Source organism: Neodiprion fabricii, chromosome 1, assembly GCF_021155785.1.
Source record: "Neodiprion fabricii isolate iyNeoFabr1 chromosome 1, iyNeoFabr1.1, whole genome shotgun sequence".
NCBI classification, from domain to species: domain Eukaryota; kingdom Metazoa; phylum Arthropoda; class Insecta; order Hymenoptera; family Diprionidae; genus Neodiprion; species Neodiprion fabricii.
The window spans coordinates 3,298,747-3,311,173 of record NC_060239.1 but is presented as its reverse complement, the minus strand read 5'-3'; the positions used below and the strand labels follow the sequence as shown (position 1 = coordinate 3,311,173).

At 42.2% G+C, this 12,427-nt stretch overlaps 1 protein-coding gene across 1 annotated transcript in view; it reads right to left on the bottom strand.

Annotated features, from left to right (window-relative positions):
• Nucleotides 1-1,303: 1,303 nt before the first annotated feature.
• LOC124180683 (centrosomal and chromosomal factor) overlaps nt 1,304-12,427 on the bottom strand; it is a 36,230-nt gene continuing 25,106 nt past the window's right edge. The window contains exon 6 of the mRNA XM_046566432.1: nt 1,304-2,640. Coding sequence (XP_046422388.1) covers nt 2,336-2,640 — 305 coding nt within the window. The 3' untranslated portion in view covers nt 1,304-2,335. The remainder of the gene's footprint in view (nt 2,641-12,427) is intronic.

The window sequence follows — 12,427 nt, the reverse complement described above, 5'->3', positions numbered from 1 at the left end:
AAAGCTTTGAGTATTCCTTTTCCTTTTTTCTCTCGATTTATACAATAATTGACGTAAACGCACGTCGAAAACAACGAAAGGGGTGATGAACAAAAAAACGAAAAGAAATTCAAATTTCAGGATTCGAAATGCATCCTCGTTCCGTAAGGAAAAAATCCCGCGTACAATAACAACATCATTAATATCGCGTTATATCGTATGTTTTTTTTTTTGTTTTTTTGTTTTTGTATTTTTTTTTCTTTCTCTTCACTCACTTCTCATCTTCCGCATGGTATTCATTTGTTTTTTTGTTTTCTTTTTTTTTTTTTTTTTCGTTATTTTCAATAATAATTATGTACAATTTAATAATTTTCTTTATCAAGTTTACTTTAATTTTATTCATTAGTCAGTTATTTTTTATCGATTTTTTTTTTTTTTTGTCGCATTTCTCATTTTTTCATGACGTGTTTTTGTTCTTTCAGTATAGGTATGTATATATATATATATGCATGTGTATATATATATACATATATGTGTGTATATATGCGGTATATACTTAGATCCCTGTATGCTTCCGAATTTGCTTCTCGTATCGCATAACCCGCCTCGCATTTCCAACTACGTAACACGAGGTAATAAAAACTAAACACATAGCGACGGTTTTCGTATCACAAGATCCAATTATTCCTCATAGGCGCCACACGCATGCGCGTCGCACATTTTACAGTTAGGAAGGTACACACACGCACACACATACGCAGCCCACCCCCCCTCACCCCTCTTCCCATCCCCCTTACCTTACCCCTGCATTAATTTTTACACACCTGCAGCTTCGGGGCGATTATCATCTAACCGATTATTTATTTACTGATTTTATCAACCAATTATATAACGCAGCGTAACGAGCTGCGCGATTCGCGACTCGGGTGTCGCCCTGTCTGTAACGAACTGCAACCCCTAGACCCCAAATACACATTTCGGACACACATATTCAGGACATATTGTACAGACTTTTAGGAAAGCAGATACTGCGCCTGCAGGGTCCTCCCCTTATAACTTATTATTGTAGAACATATAGAATATTATCGGTCGCTCGCAGGCGCAGTATCTGGTGCACACTATATATATTTACAAAGAGAGAGCGCGCTAGAGCCTCAGCTGCCAACTATTTTATCATTCGCGTCGGGCAAATTAACATTTCTTACAACTTTGATATACACATTATATATTATTAGACTCGTTCTCTGTTTCTTAGAGATATAAACTTACAATGACAGAATAATAACTGACTCGAAATATATTTCTGTCGTTGACCAGTAACCGATGCTTCTTCCCTCCATATTATCCTCTTTTTTTACACTTTCTATCTGTCGTTGTTTTTTTTTTTTTTTTTTTTTATTTTTCTTTTTTCCTCAACTTTGCTATTACTATTATTATTAAAAACACCGCCGAGCGTCTAAAAGTTATTCCTTTTATACAATTCTTCTTTGCATTTCGCGTATTTTTTTCTTTTGCACTTGTCTATCAATTATAGTTTTGTATTTATATTCCTTATATAACATTTTCGCGTTTCTTTGCAGGATAAGTTACTACCGGAACCTCGCCCGCAAGGATCATCATCGTCTAAGCCGAAGACGTGGGGAAGAAAAGAAATGAAAAAAAAAAGAAATAAATAAAAAACGCTAATAACAATAATAGACAGAAACGAAAAGTGTAACAATCGAAAAGAATTCAATTTCTTGGATGAATTTAACGCGGTGATAAAAAGCAGTGAGCAGCTGGAAAGTTTTGGGTAGTTATTTAATTATATTGCTAATTTCTACTCTTATATTTAAATATATATATATATATTTATATTAGTATTCGATTACCTCGCCCGCTAAATTGGAACTCTTTGCGTTATGTAACATAACCGTACAAGTGAAACGATCATTTCACTCGTATAACACGAGAATCCTTTACACGTACTCGGAGCGCGTCCAGTCAATTATCAACCGGAAATAACGGCGTTATCAACATGTTGTTGTTTTCTTTTTTTTTTTTTTGTGTTCATTTTGAGACAGAATTTTCGGCTTCTTTTTCCATCGGCAAATAACCGCGCGGCCCATTAGACGCGGGCACCAAATTTTCCGATGCGCCCCCGTCGTAACGCGACGCGGGAAAATCGCACGCAGAGATGCAAAATTCCGCCCGTCCGCCCCGGCGGCGAGCTTTTAAAGCTCCGTCGCCGGAGGAGACCAGCGGACATCGCGATAGTCGTGGAAAAAATGAAGGAAAAGCTCTAAAAGTTCTGCTCGCCGTACATCCCGGGGAACCGGACCGCGTGTGCTCCAAGCTCGGCGGGCGAGAATTCGTCCTATGTGGCCAAATGGGCAAACTGTCCCGGGTGCGGAGCGAACTGGTAGGGGTGGCCGTAAGGCGACATGTGGTACGGGACTATGTTCATGCTCGCCATTTTGTGCTCCTTCTTCCACTTCATTCTTCTGTTTTGAAACCAGATCTTTATCTGCCTCTCCGTAAGGCAGAGCGCGTGCGCGATCTCGATACGCCGTCTCCTTGTCAGATACCGATTGAAGTGGAACTCCTTTTCGAGCTCCAAGGTCTGATACCTCGTGTATGAGGTCCTCTGTCGTTTCGTTTCACCGTTCGCGTTCACCGTGCCTGGAACAAAGTATCAACCGTCGATTAGGTATCAAGCAAGTTTTCAGAGATCGCGGATGCAAGAAGCGGAACAGATTTTACTCACAACTGTGTCCAAAGATGGACACCTCGAGGTTTTCGGTAAAAAGTACCAATGTAAATCGTATTTTTTATTATAAATGTAGCAGATTTTATAGTGCGCACTTTTTCTAGAGTAGATTCTGTACTTGATTAAGTATATTTTGCAAAAAAAAAAAAATATGTTGATTTTCTCTTTTTCTGCAATTTTGAGCCAAATCTGCTTTTTTGTTGTCTCCGTGATCAAACTTGACTCAAACTTGCACCGATACTGAGTTTCGATACTTAATCTTAATTATTTCATGCTCAACAGGTTTCAATCACTAACAAAAATTATTTCGTGAAATTCAAATATCAGTGATAATTTGAATTTTTGGTTCAAATTGACTGGTAGAAGCTTCTGGTATATACATATATTGTAACCATATAGATTTTTCAAAGTATGCTGAGAAATTGAAAGATGTGGTTTTTTCTCGGCCAGCAGAGTCCTGAGAGGGTCACGGAATTCAACAACGTCTCTGACCGTGCGAACATGTGGTCGAAATCCCAAATTTGAAGCCGAGAATAGAAGAATGAAAAAGAAAAAAAAAACCTCTCGTGAAGAACTTTCTCGTGAAATTGTTTTGCTCGGAAAATGGTCACTGTGTAATTTAAAACCGAATATCCTGAACCAGTTTCTCAGTTTTCCAAAAGCCGACAACGAAACGAATACCTGTAAAATTTATCAGCAATACGTTCGCCTTCTTTCTCGAGAATCTGTACAGATCGGAGCAGAAGATGGAGACTTGGATCGCAGGTGAGTTTAAAATTGTCGAAAAATTTAAGATTTTAATTTCTCTTCAAGCACATATTACTTCGTAAAGGTATAGAAAGCCAAAGAATTTCTGCCGCAAAAAAATTTTCAGAAAAATTCGTCCCTCAAACGGCATATTTGAAAATGAAAGATTTTCTTACGGATAAACAGTATAAAATGTCGTCAGGTATAGTCCGTCAGCATCGCGAAGAGAATAACCTGGCAAGAAGCTGAATGTAATACATTCCCTGGTAAATAAAGTGCCTTGCGTATATATATATATATATATATATATATATATATATACGAGACGCGTCTGTGACCTCGTTAATTTTATTGCGACGATCTCTCATAGCTGCATCAGGTATATGATGCACCTAAGTCCAAGAGCAGCATAAGCAGGCGGCGGCAAACTGGTCAGTTGGCAGCTGCTTTGCCTATTTGTTAAGCAGACCTCGGTCGTAAATATAATGCAAAGCCTGCACACTTGCAAGCCTCGGTTAAGGAGTACCGTCGCGATACCCAAGTGAATTATCACATTGTGCGCCAACTGCACATACTTATCGTCGTTGTGTCATCGCCTCGTACAATATTCACAAACAGGAACAAATTGGTTCATCGAAATTTTTTTATAATTTCACGCGTACGTTATACGCGCGTAACCATGAAACACGAAACTTTCTGACCTTTACACGATCAGATAAGCGCCCCGAATACGACGGGCAAGTTTCTCCTTGCATGCTTGGAGCAACTTGTACACAACCGTCCTGGTCAAAGCTTTAAATGGGTGCGTATAATAACAAAACGCAACAGCGATTCGTCATCCCCAAAAGACCCGTCGTCAGTTTTCGCGGCTTGTTTGTAATTGGATTAATCATGTCACTGACGGAGAAATACGGAACAAAGAATTCTACCTACTTACGCGCGTTGCGCGTGTAAGATAAGCGTACCAGTTATTGACTCTTTCCCAATCATTTACCTTGTTTGGTTGTATCTGTTCAATCCTTGGTTATAAAGTTAGCAAAAAAAATAAAGTTGCAGTGTCTAACCATCTAGCGATTGGTTTCAGTCATCGAGAAATTCGCAATTTGTGCCGTAAATTAATAATTTTGGAAAATAAAAGGATCGATAATTGGGTCTGAACGTGTCAATAACTGGTACACTTACCTTAAGCACCCAATTCCGTGTCAACTGTCAATTTTCGAGGTGGCTGATCAAGCCGAGTTCCGCTATATCCATAAATCAACGATCCGTTATCGTTCGACGATCGGTTACCCGATAAAATCGTAGGTGTTATACAAACGATTCGCGAACTACGACCGAAAGGAAACAGGTGTCCACTCTTCGCCCACGGAGCTGAAGCGATAAGGAATTAGAAGCGGAGTCGGAACGGATGCGGATATTAAAGAGGCGGCTCATCTACGGCAGTAACGAATGACACTATTAATAGATCCTTTCACCGAGGAACGGAAGAGTCTGGCAGAAACTCTGTGGACCAGAGAATACGAGACGACTGCAAGTCTGATTTCCGACGCAGCGTTATTACGCGACATCGCGGGTTCGATGAGAGTGAAACTGAATCGCTCCGCAAATCGTCAGCTGTCGCGTATCACGCGTGCGTAAGTGTCGCGTGAAAAATAGAGGAAATGGGTTACGGAGCTGCAGCGGCTCCGCGGACGTGCATCGCAAAGGTACAAGGTGTGCCGGCATTCGCTGTCGGGGTTCACCGCTAATGACTACCCGCTCCGTTGCAGGCGTTATCGCTTTCCCCCCGACGTGGCACGCCGACGGCGACGCCGACGTCGACTTTTTAATAAATAGTCGTCGCGGAGTTCGGACCATGCCCGCCGATGCGTTTCGTTTCGTCCCATTTCACAGCAGCGAATATAGAACTCCGTTTTTTCTCGTGTTTCGGTACTTTTTCCTCCTCCTCCTCCTCCTCCTTCTCCCCACCTTTTCAGCGTTTTCCGTTAGAGTAACACGCAGCGCGGTTATGCAGCAAACGTCGTAGGTTCGCACGGTATCAGATTCGAGCGTGTATTATACGCGTATAATATTGTTGAATCCCTGATATTATCATGATTAATTATCACCATGTTTTACCGACATCGATATTCCGCCTGGCTTGGAGATATCCCGAGACTCTGCAACACCGTTCTGGTCTACACAACAAACTGACCGACACCGACGTGAACCTAGGTGTGTATTACTGACTTGCGTTTGGATTGTGAATTCGGTTGGCTTATGATTTTGATTAATAATTTTGCGCTCCAGCTTCGGTATATTGTAAGGAACTAGGGTTAATTAATTTATCCGCGTCAACCACGCGAGATAGTGTTACATGTGCCTAAACCCAGACGATTTTCATTAAGAGACGATTAAGATGCAAGTTCGGTCGTTTTTAATTCGTCTAAAGGCCTCCGTTCCATTAGAATCTTCTTATTCTAGGTATAACCGACGCCTCTGTATCGACCGGAAATTGTACAACCACGTATAATCTGCAGATATGTGAAGTCTTCGTTTTCCGCATCGTCAAATATCGATATAGAAACACACATATTGTTCGTCGTATATGTATACCTGCGGGCGGACCGCGTAACCATTTATCAATCCAACGCCTGATAGATATACCTACTCTTTGCCAAGCTGTATATTTACATCGGAGCTTATAATATTATTCGTACGGGAAAAGTTGGATTGAAAAAAAATGCTGGTTCTAGCTGTGCTGCAAAAATTAAATAATACATTCGAATGCGAAGAAGGCAAGAGGAATTTATTCGTTTACGATTTTTCAGCACTTTAACTTCGCGTCAATTTTTTTATCACCGGTGACTTGGAATTAAAGTAATTGCAATATTCATTCAAGATATATAAAATCTCATTCTGTTACCGGTGAAAAATCTACCGTTTAATTTTTCATATTGCGCAAAAAGTTTTAAAATATCATCTTGGTCAATATCGCTCAATCTACATTATTTATTTATTTATTTTTATTTTTTTGTCTCCGAAACCAGTTATCAGTTGTCAGAATTTGCTCCCGAGCACGGAATGAATTTTTCCAGCGCATGTATCCCGGATTTCGTTGTTTATAAGGGTTGTCGAAAGCTTGTTCAAGAAAACGGAAGTAATGGAGATCGTGACGAGGTGTTCAAGTATCGCGTCGTCTTACCCCAACCCTTTGGCAAAGGGGGATCGGGTTAAAAATCGGCGTGCAGTTTATACGGGAGTAAAATCGATCGGATGAATCCAACGGAAATAGTCGCGGTTTCTCCGCGGGTCACGACGTCGGTCGCGAGTCAGTCACTCAGTCAAAGACACAATTCGAGACAGTAGACACGGGAGATGGGCTGCTGGAAGAGGAGCGAGAGAAAGAGAGGCGGAGAGAAAGAGAGGGATGCAAATACACGCGCGGCTCGTTCTATTAGGAGCAAAACACGGGGCGAGACGGAGAGAGGAGAGAGGAGAGGGAGGAGAGGAGAGAGGAGAGAGGAGAGGCGACGCTTCTTCGCCCGTCTCGGCGTCGAGTGACATCGGCTGGATGGGTGACACGATCGCGCGCTTTAGTCGCGGGGCCGCGGGTTGAACACCTCAGGCTCGCAGCCGCTCGGTTCGTCGCAAAGACGTCGGTCCAGCCGTCGGTCTGTCTGTCAGCGAAGCAACGAGGGACTCTTAAGAATTTTTAAGACGAGCGTGTGTTTCAGCTAAGCCCACACGGTAGAATCTAGAGAATCCGAGACAGCCATCCTCGATCCGTTCTTCGGTGCGGGGGAAGGAGTTGTCGATTTTTGTCTCTTTCTCTGTTTTCGAATTTTCAAATTTACATAATTCCGCAATCGCGGCGTCGAGCTCGTGTTCAAACTACGATGAAATATTAACACCTGTTCTCTCTCCTCTACCGATCTTTAACGATTTACGACTGATTGTGTTTCCGTGTTTTTAGATCCGCGAACGATCGCGAACGTTGATTTATACGAACGACTTGATCGTTTAAATTATTCGAGTTGCCGGTTGAACGGTAGAGAGGAGAGGTGTAGTGAGAAAATTAATTAATTAAAAATCGGACGATGTCGAATGCACGATATTTATGCGGCAGCCATGATTTCACCGGATTTTTACGCGCCCGTTCGATTATCACGACTTTTAATACATGTAAAATTATTATTCGCTCGCTGCATGGTTAACGAGAATTTCAACCTCACTGTTAGGCGAGCGGATCCGAGTCACTGAATAGTTGAGTAAATTTATGTTAATAATTCATTATAATTTTAGTACGCCACTAGACATTTATAGCCTATCATATATTGTAGTCCGATGGGACGGAGACGCGCAGCGAGATTTAGGAAATCATGTCACACCTGAGATTATCCGTAATCTCGAGTGTTTCAACACGTATATACAAACTATTAAACCAATATAATCCATTAGGCGAATCGTATAAATTACGCCGTGACAAATGGAAAAAAATACAGATTCACTAACGTGATAATTTTTTGTTTACTAACTCGTTGGAATGACAAAAAAGGAACAAGACCGTCACAGGAACCAATAAGCCTTATGTTTTTCAGCAGTCATCTTATATCTGTTAGTCGATCAGTTAATGATGATTGAATTATAACCGTACGACAATCAACAAGCTGTTTTGCAATAAAATTGCAAAAATAAGATTTCGATTTCAAAGATGCCCGATTCTTTTGCACAGAATTCTCTCGGCCGTGTGATCAAAGGAATTCAGGAAGAAGCTTTTGGCTTTTCATCTCTGACACGCACGAAATTTGTTCCTTCTGCTAAGTGTATTCTGTGCTCTGGTATTCGTAGCTTTTTCACTCCGTGTCTGAACCTCTATTGTCGCAATTTGTCAAATTCACCTAATTCCCAAGTCCCCATTATCATACTGTGCAAAAATAAAAAAAAATAAATAAAAAAAACAACACCGCACAAAGTGAGCGTGTCGCCGGGTTGTAAAAACGCAGATCACGGTCAGCTGGGCAGCTATGTAAAAAAGTAGAATTTGTACGAGTCCATATCATCTTTCTCAGGCATCCGCTGCAGCTCGTTCGGATGGAAGCTGAGTCTGCAGCCGCGCTTTATCACTTCTCTAGATCTAGGCGCGGATCGGGTTGATTGGACCGATTGAAAATAAGAAAAATCACTCAGCCCGCGTTACCGCCCGTTTCGATCAATTACACAGCAACGTCATTTTGTTCCCCTCTCCCCCCCCCCCCCGAATTTTTTTTGCCTCGGAAAAATTGCTCGTGGCTGGTAAACACGATCCGATATCGAATTTTTTTTTTCCACTGCAAGCTACGCTCAAACTCTTGGATCGATGTTAGGTACGTTCCGCTCACCGGCGTTTAAAAATCCTGTGCAAAAACCGCGCGGCGATTTGCAGTTTGTTTTTTCTCGGTTTCTTCGCGCCAGTTCGATGAGACCGCGGACTTTTGCAACGTGTGCAGAAGGCACGCCTGCGTCGTCGGAGCTTGCGAGGATCAGGTGATGGCGGGGTGCCCGCGTCCTTTGGGAGAAGGGAGAAAATAGAGGATCGAGCAACACGCCGACGCCGCGAGGCGAGACACGCGAGACACGCGAGACACGCTGGACACGGAATGCATACATCGAAACTCGGACGAAATGGAGCGCACATTGACATCGCCGAGCGACCAAACGCTCATAAATAACCCGACCAGTTTACAGAGCTATTATACAATTATGATTACATCTGGTCCTCTAGGTGGTCCGAGCCCTCACTCAACTTACGGTCAGAGATATACGCTTCGGAACAACGCGCCTCCGACTCGACACTCGTGTGTGCGTGTCTCGTTCGTGTCGTCGTTACCCACACTACTCTCAGAACTCGATATGATATGGACGGTTCACGGTTGGTCGATGCATCTGCTTTTGACCGTGAAAGAAACGAAAAGACGGAATGAATAACAATTTTTTCTGCGACACTCGAGTTTTTACGATTTTTTGAAATTGATATACGTATGGAAAGAAAAAAAAAAATAGCAAAAATTTCTTTCACAAAAGCACAATAAGCATACGGAGCGTCAGACTGATTGGTCACAAAATTGTCAGTTCCTTGTTCTTGCGAGGATTTCTGCTGTAGAGGAAAATAAATCGGGAAATTTTTAAAATTCTACCAAATCATTTCTTCCGCGATTTTTACCGATTGTAACGCAGGGTTTTCGACTCTTACGATTCGTCATTTTTGTTATACGGTTCGACGCGTGGGCCTCGAGTTGAAACTTTCTATTATTACGGCATTAACGCTGTGATCAATTACTACTGTGGGAATCTTTTACGAAGAGGTACGGATTATTCGTTAGAAGAATCGGATGGATTCTGGAGAGATCCAGCCGCTATTTTTTTCGTTTCCTTGAATGATTGCGTAATCTATACTTACGATCGTTCGTCATCGTTGTAAAACACGAGAATCGAAACGGCAATAATGAAATAACGATGTTGCGAATCGAAGAGCTGAAATTTATTTTCCGACTGAAAAAATAAACCATCGAATTCTAACGATTCAAATGAGAAAGATCTCGATCTGGACATCAGGAAGCTGGCGCAGCGTTGACCCCGAACTCAATTTCTTCGCTTGACTATATTATTCGAGCCCATCGTGTAAATCTGGTTTAAAAATTAAATCAAATGTCCCGGGATGACAGCAGCAATGACGAATCACCGGTAAAAATCGAGCAATAAATATTAGCCGGGAAAAAAATTGCTTACACTAAAATTTCGCAACAGTAATACACACATTATTACGATATTAGCAGAATGGTATATAATGGTAGATAATTCAAGGCAGACTGCGGGTGAAAAACAAACGTCCGTATCTTACAAAAAAAATAAATAAATAAATAAAAAATAAAATAAACGAAAAGTAAAAATTGTTCGAAATCGTAGCGAGGGATCTTGGCGTCTTAGTTTCGTAAAAATACGCGTGACCGATGCGATTGTCACGGTCGCAAAACCGCGCACAGGCTGATCAAGAGTCGCGCTAGTCTTCGTTGACCGGCGTTTCGGTGCCCGTGTATTTTCTGGCAAAAATCAGGGCGCGTGTCGCTGTCGTTTCCGTCTTAAAAATCTGTCTAGAGATCCGTGATCTCCCGTTCTCCGACGGGCAGATAATACGGGAACAGACGGTTAACGTGAATCCCTGGCGCTGGTCCAGGGTCGATCCGACTCCCTGCAGAGGCCCCGGTAATAACGACCGAAGCAAAGATCTCTACGGGGTCTTGCAGAGCCGTGTTAAATGCGCGAGGAAACATCAAGCTGAGAAATCTGGTGGTATTATAGATGTAACGAGCAGAAGCTTGCGGATTAAATTTATACCTCCGAGAAATTTTGCACACGATTTCTAGGTGTGGAAATTCTGTACAGTTGCGTCGAGGTACTTGTAATTTTCAAGCTTCCGCGAGAGCTTCGCTCCGAAGCTTTTTCCAACGTTCCAACATGCCAATCCGCTCTTGTATATGTATACCCGCTTTATAATAATGTATTTCGACGAGTCGAATAATGTCGAGGGGTTGATATAATTGGTGTGATCATCTGGCTAATAAGGGTGGCAGGGAAAATTCGTCAAGGAGCAAAACCACCCTGTAGGTTCGCGGGCACGAGAAGAAAACCGTAGAGACGAGGCGTTAATTGAATTTCGTTCCGCGGTGGATTATTGTGAAGCGTTTAAAGCGGCCAGAAACAAACCTATTTGCGTCAGGGAGCTTTCTCGGGAGATAACAAATGACCGTGGCGCCCGCCGCACAAACTTCGGCATAAAAGCTTCGTTGAGAGCTCCAGCCTCTCGCTCTCGCTCTCTCTTCTCCTCCCCCCGTCCCGCCACTCGCTACACTTTGCTCCCCTCCCCTTTTCCTCCCCCTTACAAACCCTTCAGGTTCACCCTGAACCTCGTTCTCGCCGCCCCCAACAACTCGCTCCCGGAGCTGTCCCATTCAGATTGAAAAGCAATCATTTTTTTTTCCACGTTTTTTTCTTTTCGCCTAGCATTATTTATTACGACCGTCCGATGCACCGCGGCATCTGTATAAAAAAAAACCGCACACCGATTCACACGTTTTTTTTGATACAAATGCAACTGCTTTTTACGTTCCATTCGCGAAAATTGCCCCTGTGAAAATTATGGATTCAATTTTTCATCATACGCGATTATTCCCCGATTTTTGAAAAGATGACGGGATTCTTTGCGGAGAGAATTGGACTTCCGAATTACCCGACTACTTCAGCAATGCTACGGATGGTATGACCGTAATATACACTGCAGCGATATGCAGATATAATAGAGTCGGTCATAAATCCGTTGGGGGCTGAGGACGCCACGTGCTTTCCATTCGTTAACAAGATGACGACGAGACAATTACCCTAAACGAAAGGACATAAACTATTCCGCATACAGAGATTGTTCGGACTCTGAGTAAGTGTTGTGTAGGTCGTATACTGGCTGTTACTCCTTATTCTATAGTAGTAAAGTCCTAAATTGGCTGTTCGTCACTGAGTTGACAGCGGCGCAAGTTCTGCCAGAGAAAATGCTTAGCGAAATCGTCAAAGAAACCTGAAAGACCCTCGCGACAATTTCAACATGATATGTAACATTTTATTTCTAGCTATCATCATAATTCGTTCGGTAATTAGCCCACAGTTTATCGCAACTTTCGATTATTTTTTCCGCGTACATCGCGCTAATTGCGTAAATAAAAAGTATCATCACGACACATTTGCGATACCGTTACAGCGTAGCTTGAGGCGTTGAAATTTTTTTGTCGAATGACGAGTAGTAATAAGTCAGTAATTGCGGTAAAGGAAAGAGTCATGTAACCGACCATGATTGTGAAAAATCTGTAAGTATCATAAGAGCCTCATTATTTCGAGTCAGAAAAATAACTCCGGCTAATTCGTTTGTGATGAAAAAAAAGCAGGAAA